At 34.8% G+C, this 21,339-nt stretch overlaps 1 protein-coding gene across 2 annotated transcripts in view; it reads right to left on the bottom strand.

Annotated features, from left to right (window-relative positions):
* The window catches only part of LOC106462406, a 72,734-nt gene that overhangs the window by 34,840 nt on the left and 16,555 nt on the right, over positions 1-21,339 (bottom strand). For both annotated transcript variants that reach the window (XM_022389657.1, XM_013922333.2), the window contains exon 4: positions 10,056-10,191. In XM_022389657.1, coding sequence (XP_022245365.1) covers positions 10,056-10,191 — 136 coding nt within the window. The remainder of the gene's footprint in view (positions 1-10,055; positions 10,192-21,339) is intronic.

Genomic DNA, 21,339 nt, shown 5'->3' with positions numbered 1-21,339 from the left:
ATCACTAATTAGATGATGAGGCATTTGGCTACCTTAAGAGAGTCACAGTTTCCTTCCCCAACTGGTTAGGGAACTCCATTCATGCTCATCACTAATTAGATGATGAGGCATTTGGCTACCTTAAGAGAGTCACAGTTTCCTTCCCCAACTGGTTAGGGAACTCCATTCATGCTCATCACTAATTAGATGATGAGGCATTTGGCTACCTTAAGAGAGTCACAGTTTCCTTCCCAACTGGTTAAGGGAACTCCATTCATGCTCATCACTAATTAGATGACGAGGCATTTGGCTACCTTAAGAGAGTCACAGTTTCCTTCCCCAACTGGTTAGGGAACTCCATTCATGCTCATCACTAATTAGATGATGAGGCATTTGGCTACCTTAAGAGTCATAGTTTTCTTCACTAACTGGTTAGGGAACCTACTAGGAACAATGCTATTTCAGATTTATAGTTAACTTCTGATAAAGAAATGGTTGACAGGATGAAAACTGGACAACATTTGGGTTGAAGTGATCATTGCTCAATTAGGTATGGTGTTTTGCTGCATATGACGATAAGAAACAATGATTTTTTAAAAATGAAATTTTAAAGTGAAGAAATACAAATTATCTGAATTGAAAATACTTAGCAAATGTAGAAAAAAAATTAAATATTCAAGATAGGTATTTTCCTTACAGAAAAAAAAAGGTAGCTGCAAGTAAAAAAACAGACTGGCTCACAAAGAGTAAAAAAGTTAAGTTTACAGAAAAGCATGTAAGAAGTTTAAAATGACTGTTATGATGGGAGATTTACAGGATTATAAAAGAAAAAGAGAATTAGTCAAATGTGGAATTAGGAAATCAAAATACTACTTGAAAAGGATTCTTTAACACTCTCACCATGGGCTCGGTCAAATTGAGTTCGGAGGGGACAAAATATCTGGTTTCACATTGAAATTTGTGAATCAAAACCCCCCCAAGTTGTGAATCATTTTCCTCTTTACTTAGCATAATGTGTGAATCATTCCTTTCTCATGTATGTTGTCTTCAAGGCCTCCAACAACACAGAGAAAGTGCCGTAAAATTTCAGTTTGATATATGAAAGCCAAAGCTAATGTTCATTTCTTGGACATTCCCACCAAATGGCACATAGTATTTTCACACTTTGCTGTTGATGACACTTAATCCTTTTTTTTTTTTAATACTAATGGTAGTAGTGCACTTAATAATCTTTATTTAATTAAATAATGCACCAAAGAACATAGAATAATAACATGCAAAAAGCAGACAATGTCCCATAACTATCACAATTTTTCTGGCTTTCAAACCATGTGACAAGAGCTGTTACAAATTCATCCAAGCTAGTTGATATGTTTCCAATGGGAACAAAGATTGTACTAAAAGAGGAATTAACAATTCTATGTTCAGAAAAAAATGTAATATAATATGTCTAGACAGACAAGGCTGAAGATGATGAAAAGCTCAATGAGCAGCCAAAAGCTCTATGACATTAATATCAAAGGAATGCTTCTGTGGAAACTATATCTCTGATAGGGTGCAGTCATCCAGAACTACCTCAACACAAAAGGTGATCACTGGTGAATAGATGAAGGTCCAGACAAGGTGGGGAAGAGAGATGTCCAATGTCACATGGGACCAATCAACCACCACAACAGAGAGAAGTGAAGAGATGGAGGGACTCACACCACTGCAAACAATAAGGAATTTGGGATTTGGTAGCCAGAAGCTCCATTTCTCAAAGACACAGAGGAGATGGCTGAGTACACACTGTACCTGAACCAAAAATTATTCCAAGGTGAACTAGATACTAAGTGGGGTAAAGCTAGACTTGGAGAACCTGACAGCCAACCCAGAGAAGACACCTCCTGAAGGTTGCTGCTGTGAAAGCTTCTTTGGATGGAGCAAGAAGGAGCCAAATCATCCATATAGTAGTGGAAATTGAGAAATAATAAATGCATCTGTCATGAAAATGACCTCATAATCCAAATGAAAATGTACAGGATCATGGCTAAACTGAAAAATTCAATCATCATGGACATAACACAGAAAGCAACCAGTGAGCATATGGATAAATAAGGATGTGGAGTAAAGCATCAGAAACAAATGGATAGAACACCCATCTCGAATTAAGAAAGAAACATCCACCTTAAACTGAGAGAAGACAAGACGGCAACAAATTGGTTTAGGAACAAGAAATTATGACAAGATGCCAATCTCCTGTCTTTTTGGAAACGATAAAAAAATGGGAGTAAAAAACCCAAGAGTAATTGAGTACCTGTTCAATGGTGTTTTTAACTCATAGAAAAGTGCCAAAGGTGTATAGGATCTGAGGTGAGTGAGTGGAAAGACAACTGGAGAAGGGAAAGAGGGGGTTAAGTGCAAAAAAAAAACAGAAAAGTCTGTGCAAAAACATTTGTGTGACCCAAAGATTGTCTAGAAAGGAAATTAACAGGTGCACAAAGAGGTAGAGCAGAGTTTCCACTGAACCAGGGCCACGAAAGCTCCATGATCTACAGAGGCCAGCCCTATGAGGGGGAATGTCAATAAGGTGGAAAAGAACGAGGAATGGGTTAGGGTTTTCAGAAACTTATCTGAATCCCTTGGATCAAGAAATTTGGAAAACCAAAGTAATCGCAGAAGACTGCTGACAAGCATATTCAGCTTGAGTTTTCATGTATATGGAATACCTCCAAAGACCTCATCTCAAAAAAGGGAGCCAAACAGAGGTCCCTGAGATATTATTGATGAAGACACTGAATGTAAGGCATCCAGACTAAGCAGATCCCAGAAACAAAGAAATCAGATCAACTGGAACACTACAAGAAAAAGAGATCAAAGTGGGGAACAGGTAGGAACAAACATCTCCAGTGAAGTTGTAAGAATCATAACAAAGAGCCTTAAAGAGAAGGTAAGTGTAGACAAACAGTGCAGGAACTGAGGAACAGCAAGATGAAGATGGGCAAATTGAGGATGAGTAAGAGACAAAGTTTAAGGGGAGGATCCAGGAACTAAATCTCAAAGAAAGTAGAAGAATCTTGACCACAGACCAAACAATGTAACAAAGTCGAGGATGATGAAACAATTGGTGTTCAGTGTGAAGCTAGAGCAATAAAAATATCAGCATGAATGCAAACATAAGGGGAAGGGGTAAAAGAAGACTCATGCAGCAAAGTAATCAGAGACTCATCAAAAATAACTGGATAAGCAGAAAGAATGTCACATACCTGAGTAATCAATGCAGCAAAGGATGAAAGTGGGGCTACCTGATCCTCACCTGGAAAAGAAGAACTAGGAGTAATTGGTTAAAATCAGCTGGAGCAACAGAAAGAGGTGGTCAATGATCCTGGATCACAGATGAAGAAATAGTCAACCATGTGATGCACATGACAAATAACATCACTGACCTTCAGTCAGCCCCAAAACAACAGGAGTGAGCTCATGAAGTGGTGTGTAAGGACCACAATTCCAAAAATAAAAACTGGAATACTTCTGAAGACAAGTAGTGCCAAGAAAAGAATAACCCTGTATTGAAATGCTAGTGCTCTTCGAAATTAATGTGTCCCCTACCATGTGGATGACTATAGTCCAATGATGATTAAATCATAGCCTGGAGCAATAGATGTTATTAAATGTCAGGGATGGAGCTTTGTTTGACTCTTTCAGCATGGTCTCAGTCCCAGGGACCGACCTTGTAATCATTTTTTCTTGTTATAGTTTTCATAACTTTTAAATCAGTAAACATATTTTCATGAAATTTTGTAGATTATCAATAAACATTACAAGGCTTTCATACACAAAATATCAGATTTTGCTTAGTGAGTTTTAAAAATTTTTAAGAAATGTTTGCTCGTGCCTTTTTTTCTCTTTGAATGCTGACTATCCAACATGCAAAGTAATTTTGATTTTAAGATTAAAAATACTCATGTGCACTCATGTTACTGTATCCAAGAGTATAAAACTGGCCTTTACAGAGTGACCTGTCTTAGCTGTGTTTTAGTGGAGAAATATTTTGTAAAATATAGTCACGTTTCAGTTATAATATACATGTGTATATATTATTCTATTTATAAATAAGTTCTTAAACTTATTTTTCTTAAAATACAGAACAGTAAATAAAGTATAGGAAACAATTATCTCTTATAGTTACAAACTTTGTATTCATTTGCTGCTTCCTGTAGGTTGCTAAGCCTTACCAAATTTTGCACGTGGGGGATGTGAAACAAAATAATTTTTTTAAGGTTTTATACATACATTATGAAATAACCAAAATCATAAATTATTATATCAATACCATAGAATTCCACTATAATTTATCAAGTTTAGTAACTAAACTGTATTTATGTCTAAAAAAGTATAAAATTTAACATTCACTAAAGTCTAACTAACCATTTGAAGTTTACCATGAAAAGGAAGGGTTTCCCACATAAATATTTTGCAAAGATTCAGAGAACCATGTGTGAGACATTCTGAGTTTTCAATTGGTTATTCAAATGTCATAGACAAAAGTAGGTGTATGTAAGCAGGTCTTTCCAAAAATGGACAGAGGTGGGCAGGGCAACTGTGTTTGATTCAGTACATGTAGTGATACCTCAGCAAACAGAAAAGATAGGAGGTTCTAATTTTATAATCTAGCTTCTCAATATCAGTAATTTGAGTTCCTAATTTGTATAAAGCTATAGACTTTGTACTTGAACATCACAAACATCTAATTTGGAGCAATGCTGCATTCAACATACCACGTGACACAAAAAAATCAATATTTAGGCATTGTTTAATATTTACTTTAAATTAAGAAATTAACTAATGTATAATATTAAAACTTGAACTATAATCTACAATTTGATACCAAACTTATTGGCATAAATTCATAAAATAGTAGTTGAATAGAATTTTAAATGCAAGTCAACAAACATGATGACATGGCCTTTGAACCTTGTCGATAGGGTTAAAACTTTTTGGTGCAAATAGCATGAGGTAACTCTTTGTTATTCAGAAAGGTGATAGATAAAATCAGAAATTAACAAAGCCTTTGTACATGAAAAGTTTTTCAAAACAGCAAAGCCTTTGGTTGCAAGGAAGTTAAACTGTGAAGCAGTTAGCCTTCAAAATAAATGTGATAAGTTGTTTAGAAGAAGTATATGGTATGATGCTTCCCAATCAGATAACAATATCATAAACCTGTGGTCTTACACAAATAGAAGAAGTAACATTATATTGTGGTATCTCATTTTCTTTCAAATATGCTGATTTCAACTTTCATTTGATATCTGATGTTTCTAAGTCAGCTAAAGACAATAACAATGACTAACTTTTTAACTGGATGTTTAACCATTGCACTACTTTACAATGGCAAAGAAGAATTTGTAATTCTTCATTGTTTCACAGAAACCTTAAGAAAAAACAAACTTTATCATAAATGAAGGAAAGATGGTCATTTTGGATGTTGATTCTTTGTTTACAAATGTAACAACTGACAAAATAATATACTTCCAAGAAAGAAAATTAACTGTGCTCAACATTGTTCTTCCTGTGGCTGTACATATTTTTATCTCTCTGGTGGAAGTTTGTGTTGAAGATTGTGTATTTGCATGCATGAGATAATATTAGAGACAAAATTATGGAATGGCTGTTGGCAGTTTTTTATCCCAAATTCTATGCAATATTTTTATGAAGTATTTGAAATTAACTTACTTCCTTTAGCAAACCTGAATACAGAGGAAATCCCATAGTTCTGTTATGTAGATGACATACTTTCTGTTTGACCAAACAATGGAAATAATTTCAAGCTTTTTTCTGGACGATTAACAAGCTTTACAGTACTATTAAAATTGGAGTGAAATGGAAAACCAATAATTTGCTCCCATTTTTGGACATTCTCATAACTAGAGCAGAAAAAAAGACTTGTTTCTTTTACCTATAGAAAACAAACAAACCCTTAACTTTCTCACTACGGGTTTGTTAAAATTGGCTGAGTAGTGTTCCCATATTGACCTTTATAATTTTAGGACTACAACTTCAAATATATTTTATGCATCTTCACAAAATTTTGCAAGCTTTCAGTAAACATTAAGTCTTTTGTAAACAAAAAAATCAAAATTTTTAATGAAGCATTTTCACAAAAAATTTCTCCATGAATATGTGGAGTCAAAGTGTTGACTGCTCTGAGTGCAAGTGATTTTCATGTTAAGATTAAAAATATTTATATTCATCTGAAAATTGTCAAATGTCATTTGTGCAAATGCCTTAAATGAACTTAAACTTTTTTTCAGTGAAACTATATTTTATCTGTTATTTTTCTCTAGCCTAAGTCTATATGAGGTTGATCAATTTGACCGACTTCATAACGAACATAAAAAAATATTAAATAAATCTAAATTACCTCTTTTTCCCTTCTAGAATGACTTCAAATTGTAACATGAAATCACATTTATCTTAAATAGCATAAATCTTGTACGAGTATATACATGTTTCTATCTAAATTTTATTGCCCTTTTGAATCATGTCTAACTAATAATCCCACCAAACAAGTTGTAAATCCCTTAGCAAAAATGTAGCTCACATTACCCTATCAAGTTATTGAAGGCATGGACTATTCGTGAAAATATTATTATTTTTCTTTATCTTACCTAATCTAATTTTATCTAATGTAACAAATTTCTAATTCTTAAATTTTAGTCACTTTTATAATAATAAATAAAGAATACTCATGAAAAACAAGAAATATAATACTTATCTGGATCTTCTTTTTTTGCTGTCAACTGTCAATGAAACTTAACCCTACTAACAGTACTACTATACTAAATATTTTTTTTATTTAATTAAATAATGCACATAAGAACACAGAATAATAACATGTAAAAAACAGACAATATACGATAATTATCATAAATTTTCTGGCAATAACTTATCTAAGCTTGTTGATGCATTTCCCATGGGAATAATGTTTGAAATGGAAGCAAAGTAGACAATTCTCTCTAACATAACACATTATTTGATAGATTAAAACTTTGACTTTCTATTGGTTATAAATATTATAATATTAAATGTCAGAGAGAACTACTGGCAATTTTGAAAGATATTATGTGACAGGAGAGGTATGTGATTTTCTATTTTATGATTGAAGGCTATAAAAATTATGCTTTGCCTAAGTAATAACAATACTATAATAAGTAATTTATGTTAAATTCCATACTTCTGAGAGGAGTGTTAAATAAATTAAAGAAGAGGGGATACCTAGAGAGCAAATGTCACAATTCTCACACTATGGTGAGATTAAGAATTTTTAAAATATTTCCTTATAAAATCAAGAACTTAAAACTTATACAATTTTAAAATTTGATTTATTAACTATGTTTTTATGTCAAGTTTATTTGTATACCATGATGATAAAGTATTTTATTGAATTTTGAATGAAACTAAAAAGTCATGACATGCGTACTTTGTCCTGCTTGTAGCATGAGGATTATGTTTACTTTTTTCACACCATCAGAAAATGATTAAAACATCAATTATAACTTCATTGTTTTTAAGAGTTTATATAATATGTCATCACATGACCCTTCAAAAATACTTATGCAATTTTCATGTGGTCACAGTATCCTACAGATTTATCAAAATGTAATGAATAAATTTTTTGGAATAATAACCAGTAACACCAGCAATTAAAAATAATATACTTACTATCAATAACAATTATAGTATTGTGGCTTTAGAGAAATATCTGAAAATCAACAATTATAATGCTCTTTATAAATATCTGAAAACTGTTAATTTCTTACCTTCAAACAAGTTCACATCTCTAGGTAAAGAGCAGGGTGTCTATAGTACAATGTTAATAATGCAAAAATGTTTATGTTGATAAAACAGAAAAAAAATTATGATTCAAGAATTATAGAAAAGAAACAAATGGACAAACAAATAAAGCTGTTTTTCTACATATGAGTGATCTTAATCATCAAGTCAATTGAAAATCACCAAAAATAATACATAAAACAAGAAATTACATCAAAAGAAGAAATGTGGAAAATGCACTAATCCAAAGATTGTCCAACTTTAACACCTACAAAAGTTGCTTCAAGGTGAAACCCTTTATGATGTCTAATGCTATGAAGCTACTTGGAACTTCCTTTATAAAATAAACTGTGTATGTATTTCTTTCATAAGCAAAAGTTGGACTGAAAAGATTCATGAAAAAGTCAAAACTTGTTTCTCTATAAATTTCTGCTCTATAATTGAGGATCTTAACTTCATTTTAGATTACATGGTATTGTGTACATTAACCTACTATTAGAGTGAAACAAATAACTTTAACGCTTTCACTGTAGCTGGGACATATATTTCCCAGTGCTCTCACCCACTCACACTTTAACTGGGACAAATATTTCCTATAGTCATTCAAAATTGCTGCACGTGATGTGTGGGAGTAAAATCAGTTAGAGAGTATTAGATCGTCAAGAAATTAATGTCGCGTTTTGGAACACTTTTATTAACCCCCCCCCCAAAACACGTACATTACGTATAATAGTTAAACGAACTGCCTAAACGTCATGTTAGTGTAGCCTATATAATGTGTAATGTTTAGTAACTCTAATTCCTTATAGTGAGGGCACACGATGAGACACACATTCGACATGTAATGCTGTTTCAATACAAGAAAGGAAACAACTCTTCAGCAGCCACAAAGAATATCAAAGAAGTTTATGGAAATGTTTTGAACGTTCATAAGAGTAAACGATGGTTCAGCAAATTTCGTTCAGGTGACTTTAGCTTCAAAAACTGTGATGGCAGGGGCCAACATGTTGGAATTGATATTGATGCTCTGAAGATGCTTGTTGAGTCTAACCCAAGGCAACACGCTTGTAAAAAAGCCCTGAAATTGCATGTCTCTCATGAAACAATATGTAAGCATCTACAGAATATGTGAAAACTCCATAAAGAAGGTGTTTGGGTGCCTCACAAATTCTCCAATGATTATCGCTTGCAATAAGTGAACATTGTTTCGTCTCTTCTGGTGCGTAATGTGCATGAACCATTTTTGGACAGAATTGTTACTAGTGTTGAAAAATGGATTCTCTATGCAAAAATTAGATGCCAAAAACAATGGCTCAATCCTAGACAGAAACCACTTCTGGCTCAAAAACCTGGACTCCATCCACAGAAAGAGATGCTTTGCATTTGGTGGGACATCAAAGGAGTAATTAATTTTGAACTCCTCCACAGTGAACTGTCAATGCAGAGATCTATAGTCAGCAACTGGAATGTTTAAATCAAGCCTTTCATCAGAAACGCCCTTCACTCGTCAATCGGAAAGGTGTTCTTCTTCTCCACGACAATGCACGTCCATGTGGCACATTTGACGTAACACAAATTTGTGGAGTTGGGTTGGGAAGTTCTCCCCCACCCACCATATTCTCGAGATATGGCACCATCAGATTACCATCTCTTTTGTTTGCTGCAACACCATCTTAATGGGAAAACGTATGCAAATGTGGAAGGTGTTAAAGAGGACATCGACATAGTTTTTGCTTCAAAGCCAAATGATTTCATTAATCAGGGCATTAACAATCTGACTGTAAAATGGAAAAGCATCATCAATAAAAATGGAGACTATTTCATTTAATAAATGTTTTGATATATAAGTTGTTCAGGTTTTTTCATCTAAAACAAAAGCAACATTAATCTCTTGACGACCTAATATTTACTGGCATCCCACCTAATATTAATATATGGTTTTCCTCAATGTTTTCCACTAACCAACAAGATGACCAAGCAGAATGTACAACAGCTGTGTGCAGACCATGCCCACATCGCTAGAGCGGCAAGTAATAACCCTAATTAATATGTAAATATGCTTCATGTGCTTGACTCAGATAACTTAGAAGTGAAAGTGAATCAAGTGGTGTTCAAATACGTGATGATAAAGAGACAAGAGGATGCTAGCTTGCCATCTAGTGATGACAGTTAAGATGATGAACCTGGATCAGCAAAGGAAGGCATAAACAGTAACTACAAGGAAACATTTGTCCCAGCTGCAGTGAATGGGTTAAAAGATTTACCTTGCAAGCAACATCACTCCTGTGGTTTCTTTGTCTAGTCTGTGGACCATATACAGTTTTGAATGAGAAGAGGATTTATCCAAAAGGAAAGCTAGCTCAGAAAGGTAGGATGACAATACTGGAACATCTTCTTTACCTTTGAATATATATATATATCATACTTTGAAGATGAGGTAGCCTGGATCAAAGAAATAAACAAAATCCACTACACCGTGTTTAACGTATTAACTCTGCATTCTCATATTGTTTTTTTATAGTCACTAACTGATATGTAGTACAATACTGCTTTTAATATTCTAAAATTTAAACACAGTATTATACTTTTTAATCCTCACTCCATACACATAATTCTTACAATTATTTAAATATACACACATAAAAATATTCTTTAGAGAAAAAACATATATGAAATAACAATCTTTACTACTTCTGGTGTTGAAATGTAAAAAGAATACGAAACTATTCTCCATGGCCTAAACAATATGAACTATATTATATTTCTTTATGACAACCCTTTGTAACTAGTATGAGGTAGCAGTTTTCTTGATACAATATTATTTCAATTAGGAACTATAAATAATTGACTTGTTACTAATGTAGCACTAATCTGTAAATGGGTCCTTTATTATTTGTTCAAACCTGAATTTTACATCATTAACTATTGATACCGTGAATATTACCTGTACATATTTTGAATTTTAAAACTGTTAATATTGATCAGTACCTGTTTGACTTAATGTACTATATAACTGAGCTAGTATAACTTATCATAAACGAAAAAATAAACTTTATATGTTTAATAAGTCATATTTACCTACACATTTTACAAGTTGTTACTGTAATGCTTATCTCTATGTGCTTGAACTACTATGATTGCAATAATGACTTGAATATGTTCTATCTATTATTATTGTTATCATAATACTACTCTGTGTCACAATGATATATATATATATATATATATATACAGAAACCCTGATATTTAAATTCTGATAAGTTATCCCATAAGGTTTTCATTAGTGGCCCAACTTAGCCTACATATCAACAAATTTGTAAAATTTACCAAGACATACAATACATGTTAACGAATATATAAAGCTTACTACTGAATATATTCCCACAAGAACTTTTTAATAACCCAAACTTAACTCCTCCTACATATTAAAAAATAAATTCACAAAACATTTAATGGATAGAGTATAAAGCAATAAATTAACTCTTTCAACACAGGCTTGATCCCAAGGACTGACCACATAACCAATTTTACTTGTATATAGTTTTAATATTATAACTTTTAATACAGTATGTGTACTTTCACAAAATTTGGCAGACTTTTAGTAAACATTACATACCATTTGTACAAAAAAGCAGTTTTTTTTAACAAAGTATTTTTGCTAACAATTTGTCTGTGAATGAATCTAATATTTTTTTTTACTATTCCAAGAGCAAAGTGATTTTAATGTAAAGATTTAAAATATTTCTCATTGTCTCAAAAATCTCAACCTTCATTTTCATAATCGCTAAAACCTCCAAAGTAAATATGAAACTTTTTTTAAAAGTAAAACTTTATATTTCATCTGTTATTACTTCTACCCTAACAGTATATTATATTCTTCAGCCAGTAGACAAATCATCAAAGTATGATGAAAAGTTGTAAAATGAGAAATTAAATAAGCAACTTTGCCCTATTTTCTCGATTATTGTTCATAAGATTTTAAAGTATTTCTCTTCAGATTTTCAACTGCTAATCATTTCACATTTGTTTTCTATGTGTATTTTACAGTCTACGACTAAAGTGGAAATCTGCTGAAAATAAAGCAATAAATCGCTGCTTGTGTCAGTGGACTGTTTACATGACACCATAACATGATACCTTCAAAAGCAACAAAGCACGTGCGAAGGGACAGTTGACTTGACCCCTGCTCTGAGAACAGGACGTCTAATGTATCAGATTATATATCTTACAGTGTTTACAAGGAAATGTTGCTTTAGTAATCACACTGCACTTAAAATCTGTGAAAATGTTTATGCCGACAACAGGATGTGGAATTTATTGGCTTATGGTATGTATCCTAAAGCATTTTACAACAAGTATTCTCCAGAGCAATAAGACTGCACTTTGAAGCTATCAAAATGTTTATCATATGGTTTGGTGCCGATACAATAAACATTGCAATTCTTGGAATATTGGTAATCCTTCTGGAATGTTAGAAATTTAGCAATATATTGTATAGGTGTACAAAGATCTTATTGGTGAACATGATTGTGAAATCCTACTTCTCTTTCACGAAACTTACTCATCAACCAATAAACATTCAGGTTTCAAATCCAATTATCTGGCAAGCATTCAAATTCAGTCAAGCACTCTGACTTTGGCTATTTATCTACACTTTGTTAGAAGATGTAGATGAATTATTACCAAGCAAATACATTCTACTGAAGCATATTTCTTGCTACTGACATTTTACCTCAAAGTAAGTAATTATTATTTATAATACATCTGGAATCTATGTTCAATACATTGTAGCTGTTTCTGTATTTTAGCATAAAATGTACTGCTTCTGAAATCTTTGATACACACCACAGAATATATATGTATATATACATGTAAAGAACTAATATACGTTATATAATACATATAATAATGTTACATAACAGAGCACACATAATGCAAAATGTAATATATATGTAATGTTTTTTCTTCTAGAAATGGAAGCTAAAAGAGAACTTAAAGTTCCATAGATTGAGAAAGAATAAGATTCTCAATGAGAAGAGTATGCAGTTTTTACTACATGCATCTTTCTTGTCTGACGAAAGTGGCAGTCTGTCAAGGGAATCAACAGTTGAAGAAGCTGATGCTTCAATTGCTATGCCCCTGAAAGAATCAGTGTAGAAAACAAGTGGGCTTCAGACAGAACCAGCTCTTCTTGATTCTGTCTTATGGACAGAACAAGAAGTAGCTGGAAGGTCTTCACCACCCAGTCCAGGTACATCTAAACAAGCTCCCCCACCACATAAATGAGGCAGGGCTAGGAAGGGGTAGAGCTGCAGTGTGTACTATGACTACCCCTTCCCAGCAGAAGCCTCTCACCTGCAATGATACCTGGACCTGGGAGCAGATCACTGAGGAGGTGCATATAAACATACCTCCATTCAACAGAGGTGAACCTGTGTCCAGACAGGTCACCTCTTTGAATACGGTATAATTTTCCTATATTGAAAATTTATTTCCGATAGATACTAACCCCTCTCACACGATTAGGTATTCTCGTTCAGTGCTGCCCTCTATATGAAAACTTTTTCTTTATGCATGCAATAAGCCTTCTGCTCCCCCATGTTGGAATTACTATATTCCAACATATCTCTCATGTAAATCATCATGTATCATCTCTTAACCAAAGTGGCATGATATGCTCACATGACTACCTTTACTGAACCTTCACTTTGAAGTTTGGCAGAAGGTGTGAGCACCAGAAAAGTGGGGATGAAGGGTAAGAAGTGGGAGGGGAGGTAAGTACCTATTAGAAATACATTTTTAGTATGGGAAAATTATAACTTCCAATACGGTACTTACCTCCTCTCACAAGATTAGCTAGTATCCCACATTGAGAAGGAGGAGGGATCGGTGTGAGGGAACAAAAGAAGTACCCCCAAAAATATTTGAAGAATACCCCTTACAATGATAGATATAGATCTGAAGAGGGGAACCACACCACTTCTGAGTCAAGTATACTCTTTGCCCATGTGTGGAATGTGAAAGACATAAGGGCTGAAATTGAGAGGTGTAAAGTGGCTAGGGAATGGCAGACCATACTCGACAAGGGTAGGATGAGGTCTCCCAATCAAAGGGGTGAGCTGCAATTTCGATGGCTCAACTCCCGTGGTTGTGTAAATGATATCAGTAGTCCACATCAACCAGTAAGGTGACAGCTCCCTACTGCTTTACCCATGCAGTCCATGGGCGGTACAGCCCGGGAAGGGCATGTTCCTGAAGTAAAATATTGAGAGGTGAGTCACCATCAAGCAATCTTGTGGAACACCCCATCTTGACAGTGAGCATGCTAAGCCATGGAAAATAAAGTGCAAGTCAACATGACTTTATAGTGCAGATTTAGATTTAAAGAATACCTGGTCAGGCAACATTCACAAAAAAAAATAAAAAAATAACAAACTTATCAGTTAAAGTCACACCAAAGTCTGGAGAATGGCCACAGGTGGTAGACGAAACCCAGACAAAGAGGAAAGTGTGACATAATGAAGATAGTGGGAGATGAACATGCTGGGAGTGGTCCACATGCCATACTCCATCGAACGACAAAGACAAGTAGCAAGGGAAAAAGTGAGATGTTGTATCTGATGGAAGGAAACCTGGAACAAGGTATAGGTGAAGTAGGCCAAATGAACCAAAAGGCAGACACAATTAGTAAGGATAGAAGGTGAAAGATCACAAAGGGAGGAGGATTGCCAGGGGATAAAAAGTCAGTTGCACCTACCCCAAAAAGTAGCAGTATGTGCCACATAACAACAAAGGACCCTGACCAGACACAGAAGCCATCTGTATCTGGTCAAGGGTAAAGATGGGATATAGAAGGAAGGGAAATAGGAGAAAAGGATGAACAACCCTCCCAAGCTGCCGAGGTCTTAGAAAGATAAAAGGAATGTAAAATGTCAATCGCAAACAAATTCGACCATTGATGTCCCCAGGCTAAGAGAAGAAGGAAATATGTTTTAAGAGATAGATGAAACAAGGAACATGAGAAAGTTATTCAAACAGAAATATAGAAAGAGCATGGAGAACCACATTAAAGTTCCAATCTGGAAGGGCAGGATGCCTGAGCATAGTAAGTACAGAGGAAATGAAAACCCTATGGCATTGTTAAGATATTTGTGTGACCAATCCTGGCTGAAGGCATCAATTAACAAAGCCTGTGAATGTGGTACAGGTGACCAAAAAAGGGGCAACTTCGTACTGAGATCCATGGCAAAGGTATCCAAGTGAGGAGAACCCAACCAATGGCAAAGAACCCTGAAAACGAGTGGATCTAATGCCCACTCCATTTGACATATTTGGTCGGAGCATGAAAGATGATCCATGACTAAATTCAAAGAACCCAGTGCATGATATGCAATAAAACAAATGTGATGTGCATGGGCACAGTATGATAGATCCAACTTCTGAAAATACAGATCCTGGACCTGGTACCCTCTTGGTGGTTGATATGTGCCATCATCGTAAATTGTCCAAATGAACCATCACCAGACAATGTCGGGCGAGAAGAAGGAAGTGATGCAATGCCTGGTGTACTGCTAGAAGTTTGAGAACATTGATATGCAAGACAGTTTTGTCCGCAGACCAATGGCCACTGACCCATGTCCCCCCATCCCTGAAGAGATGCGTCTGTGAAAAGATGTAGATCCGGAAGCGGGGGAGGAAGCAACATGCCTACCGACGTATGGGCTTTGTCCAGTCACCATTGCAGATCGTCTCGCAGGGAAATAGAAATGGAAATGGGGGTGTAAAGAGGATCGTGAGCAATGGTCCATCATTTGTGAAGTGCCCACTGAAGGGATCTCATATGGGCACAACCAAGAGGGACCAGTGCAGTCATGGTGGACGACATCTTCAAATGTGATAGAATCTCACAAGCAGTATGTGACTGACCCAAGAAGGCATGGTGAACCAAAAGTTCCATTGAACAAAGATGTGAAGAAGAAGGTAGAGTGCGACAAATAGTTATGTCAAAAAAGACCCCCAAATGGAGTAGATATTGAGTGGGTCAAAGGAATGACTTTTCCAATTTGATCAACCAGCCCACCAGAGCCATCACAGAAAAAAGGTGGTGAGTACGAGTGGCTGATTCCTACTCGGAATGAGCCAATCATCCATGTAATAATGAAATTGCATCCCCAGAGCATTGAGATGATGTGCAAAAGCCTGGACTATGCAACAAAACACATAAGAAGCCTAGCCAAGTCTGAAAAGGTAGGGTCCAAAATTAGTAAACCACACCAAGATGGACAAACCAAAGGTAAGGTCAAGACCAATGTGCTGTTGGGATGTGGAGATAAGTGTTGTAGACATCCATTTTCATGATCCACAACCCTGATGAAAATGCACATCTCAGGGTGAGAAAAGACTCCATGGTGAACTTGTAGAGTGCGATGAAGCAGTTGAGGCAAGATAAATTGCTGACCGGCCACCAATCCCTGGTGTTCTTGGGGACAATGAAGAGATGGAAATAAAATACTCCAGAAGGATGGCGAAGAAGTTCAACTGCCTGCTGTAAAAGCAATTCTCGAATCATTTCAGACAGACACTGGTAGGTCATGGATCTCAAGGAGTAAGGAGAGGATATGGGGCAAGGAGAAACAGGAAGTGGGAAAATAAACTGGATAACGAATCCTTCTGACAGAACCCATATCATCCACTGATCATCGCCGAGAAAAAACCTGTAATAGCCAAGCTCCACTGGACCTGAACCCACAGGGTAGTCACCAGTATTGGTGGTGACATGAATTACATTGTCAAGGAAATCGACAAGAAGTACCCCTATTAAAAGGAACGGGTAAGGTTTGGAAAGATAAAGGATGGGAAAAGGTGGCATACGAAACAACAGACTACAAAAGTCGTAACGGTTGATTGCTGGGGGACCAATGTCATTTAAGGCTCGATAGTGTCTGGGACTGTACCAAAGATGTAACGTTACAGAAAAGGTGCAAGACATAAATCCCCAAGATATGTTGAGGGTGAATTGACCCACCAACAAAGAAACCACGTATGTAACACTAGAGCCAAAGACAGAATGCAGGGTAAAGTGGAGGAGAGAAGTGAAAGGGTATCTGCAGAAAACCCCACAGTATTTCTGTGGAGAGTGTCTGATAGATTTATGGAAGAAAGATACTGTAAGAAGTTGGTTAGGGTAAGATGAAGACAAAAATATTAGGCATGGGCAAGATTAACATTTGATTTGTGAGACACCTCCCAAACATGTAACAATGAACCTAACAGTCCCAAATTGATCCACATGGACCCGAATATCAGGGGAGGGAGGAAAAATCAAAAATGGCTGGGAAGCTTGTTCCTCCAACAAGAAAGGACGAGGTGAATAAGAGATAGGGGAAGGGGAGAAAACATCACAAACCTGAGACACAAAAATCCATAAATACCGAATTAAGCCTAGGTGATTCCTCAGGCTGCAAATGGGAAGAAACAGCAAACTCTGGATTCAGGAAAAAACGTTCAAAGTCCTTCTCATTCTGAACAAGACTAAGGAGGAGCCTGGGCAATGTCTGGGGACAAAGGCTGACCAATGTGGTGCTCAATCTCCCAACGTATTAAAACAGAGAGGTCCACCATTGGGTTGCTTGCCCCTATGGCATCACAAAAAACATTCGCTGGTGTGATCCCCAAAGTGGTAACATGAAGTTCAGAATTCATAGAACAAGAAAAGTTTCACAAAATTAGTGTGGAGGAACATAGCAACAAGAATGAACTGGTATAAGAGAAAATAAAGTAAAAAAGAACCACTTCACATGAAAAAAAATTGTTTATCACACTGGAAGCACTAGGCACACAAAAGAATACGTCTGAACCTTATCGCCACTGGTATTCTTTACTGTGCATGACACAAGCTTTTAGTGTCTTACATTCAAAATTATATTAAACTACTTTTTGTTTATGCTATACCAATTAGTATAGCATAAAATCTTAGCTAATAATCCATATTTTAATAGTATACAAGTTTTAAGTTCTTAATTTTACAAAGCAATATTTAAAAAAAATCCTGAATTTCCAATAGTGTGACACATGACACATTTTTTCTAGGGAATTTGTCTCCTCCATTTTATCCACCACCCCTTGGAAAAGTACGAAATTAAACGCAAATTATTCACTATCAAATCGTCATTGCTTCGACAAACTATATTTTTTATAGTTTTCAATTTTGTTTGGTTACAGAGCTATTGAATAGAAATCAGACCTCTCCTGCCACACCTACCGGTCACATTCTCTCTTTCAGGATTTGTTAATGGGTCTCGCTTACATTTAATTATATATTACCTATAATTAATACAAAGTAAAGGTTTTCATCTATCAAATGATGTCTTGTATTACATTATGTTTTGAATGGCTAAATGTCAATTTCACTCAGAGTACCAAGATCATTCCCATGAGAAAGTTAACGACTAACTTGGATGAATTTTTAACAACTCTTGTCTCATAGTTAGAAAGCCAGAAAAAGTTTGAGAGGTAAGAAAATGTGTCTACTTTTCGCATGTTATTAGTCTATGTATTTTGATGCATTATTTAATTAAATGAAAAATATTAAATGCATTACTATCATTAGTATACAATAATTAGGGTTAACTCTCTTCAACAATCAACAGCAAGAAAAAATAAGTATTTTATTTCTTGTTTTTCATGTTTATTTTTTATATATAATTATAAAAGTAACTAAAATGTAAAAATAGGGATTCTTTTAGGTTAGTTAAGATTAGATTAGGTAAAATGAATAATAATAATAATATTATAATTAAAATGGTTCGCGAGGTACACATTGGAGCAGCACGTGGGTAATGTAATTCATTAGCATAACGTGAGCTGCACAATCCTCGAGTGATTTACAACTTATAATGGCATGGATAGTAGTTAGATACAGTTCAAAGGCCAATGAAATTGCAATAAATCAATAAAATTTAATTATCAATAGATGTATACTGTTATGAACTTAGACCTACTTAGGATAAACAATTGTAGTTTCATGTTATAATTTGAAGCCATTCTAGAAAGAAAAAAAAAGGGTACTTTAGATTTACTTTTATTTTTATTTTTTTTGGTGTTTACGAGGTCAGTTGAATTGACTGATTCCATTTTAAGATAGGTTAGAGAAAATAACATATAAATTATAAGGTTTCACCAAAAGAAAAAAATGTTTGAAGTGCATTCAGGAGATTTTAGACGCAAAGGAAATTTGAGATTTTTGAAATGAGAAGAGTATTTTTAATTTTAACATGAAAATTACTATTAAATCAATAAAGACTTTAAATGAGTACAAAGAGGTCACATGGTCAGTCACATTGACGGAGTCTGTGTTGAGAGAGTTAACTCAAATGCTGCCAAACAAGAATTGAAGGTTTGGTAGAGAAGTGTAGAGTGAATCATGTGTCATGTGAGCAATATCATGCTACTATTGACACATGATGATTTACATGAGAGACATGTTGGAGTATAGTAATTCCAACAGGGGGGACTGGAAGGCTTGTGGCATGCATAAAGAAAACTTTTGCATATAGAGGGCAACACTGAACGAGAATAGCTAGGAGGTAAGTATCGTAACAGAATATTGATTTATTTAAACTTTTATTCACTGTAGAAACTATAAGTATAATTGTGATGGAATCAAACCAGTTTGCAAAACACAGATGCCAGCAAGAAGATGGGCCATCAAAAAACATCTTCTCTAGGGACAGGTTTTTAACTATCCACACTTACTTACATTTCAATAACAATACTAATTGTCTTCCTAGAACTGACCCTAATTATAATAAACTTTTAAGGTTAAACCTATCATAGACCGTCTACTAAACTCTTTTGTTTCCCACTACTCTCCTAACAGAGAACTAACTACAGATGAACAGATGCTGTTTCCTTCAATATTTACCAAAGAAACCTCACAAGTGGGGAATCAAGTTGTGGGTCCTGGCAGAAGCTATGAGTGGATACTGTCTGAAATTTAAAGTCTACACAGGTATAAAGGAACAAATGCCAGCTAAAGGTTTAGCAGACAACGTTGTGATGAAACTGATGGACAAGTACAACAGACTAGTACACTGGGTTTTCATGAACAACTTTTATTCTTACCCTCACTTACTTGACAAACTACTGACTGTGGGAACCTATGCTTGTGGAACATGCAGGAAAGACTGACTGTATTTCCCACAGCAACTGGTTTCTAATGTGGAATTCTGACAGCTGTGAAGTGGACTGACAAATGAGACATTTATGCACTTTCAACTTTACACTCTAATACTATGACAACTGTGACAACAAAAGGGCAGGATGCTGAGGTTACAAAACCTCAGTCAATTGTGCCTACAACATGTTTATAGGATGGGTGGACCTGAATGACCAACACTTAAATTACTATTCTACTGGATGAAGGACAATAAAATGATATAAAACTGTTTTTTCAACTTTTGGACTTCACAGTTGTAAATGCTTACATTTTGTACAAACGACAAACCAATCAGCCAGCATTATCCCAGGTCTTCAGAATTGACATGGTCACAGCTCTTATTGAGCTTCTACTTCAAAGCAGACCAGGTCCTTCTAGTATGTCACTTTCAAGAACTGTGCAGGACTCATCATCTCTGAGACTTACTCTTGGAAGAGATGCAGACTGTGCCTCCCAGAAAATAATGCAACAATCAAATGTAAACTGTATAATGAATTTATTTGTATTAAACATTTTGAAGAGTATCATATTAGTGTTACTCTTCAAAAAAGTTAATTCTTTATCTATGTCTGCTCTCTTCCTTTGTTTACCTTTTCTTTTTCTCTAAATATTTTAATATTTTGATTGAAATATTTTTTAAAGTTTTCTTTTATTATTCATACAGCAGTGATGCTCCCTTTTATGTGTCAAAATCAGTTTACAATGTCTAAACTGTTTGTAGTAAAATACCAATGTAATCTTGCATTCAATGATACAGTTTTTCCTGTATATAACATTAGGTATGTTTATTTTTCCCATTCTTGATCCTTTCATTCTGGTTGTTCCTTTTATCATGTGTCAACATTTGTATACATTTTATGTTAGAATGTGTATAACTTGATATTAATTCATGCAATTTGTATGTGCATTGTTCATTTTAAAGATGTATATCATTTTTGCATAACTTTATTCTGCAGATGTGTAGAGTGTTGTATCTTTCTAAAATGTTATGAATAAACTTTTTTTTTTTAGAATTTGTAGCTTCTAGTGTTGCATAATTTGCTTTTATTTTACCTCAGTTTAGACAACTAGAAGAATGATACAAGTTCAGCAGGCATAACTATATGGGCCTACAAAATCAAAGTACAAATCTCTAACAACAATACCAGTATTTTGCTAAATATGGGGAAATTTCGGTTACCATACGTAATATGTACTTCTATATATTGTTATTATTTATTCACAAAAGCTTAAATTTTAGTTACTTTTCTTAAAACCTACAAGAATAAGAAAAAATATACAGATTTCGAGTATTTACTTTGGGTATGAGACTTTGTGCTCGAGTGTCGCAT

Source organism: Limulus polyphemus, unplaced genomic scaffold, assembly GCF_000517525.1.
Source record: "Limulus polyphemus unplaced genomic scaffold, Limulus_polyphemus-2.1.2 Scaffold1158, whole genome shotgun sequence".
Lineage (NCBI taxonomy): Eukaryota > Metazoa > Arthropoda > Merostomata > Xiphosura > Limulidae > Limulus > Limulus polyphemus.
The sequence above is the reverse complement of the archived record's forward strand: the minus strand, read 5'-3'. Positions and strand labels throughout refer to the sequence as shown.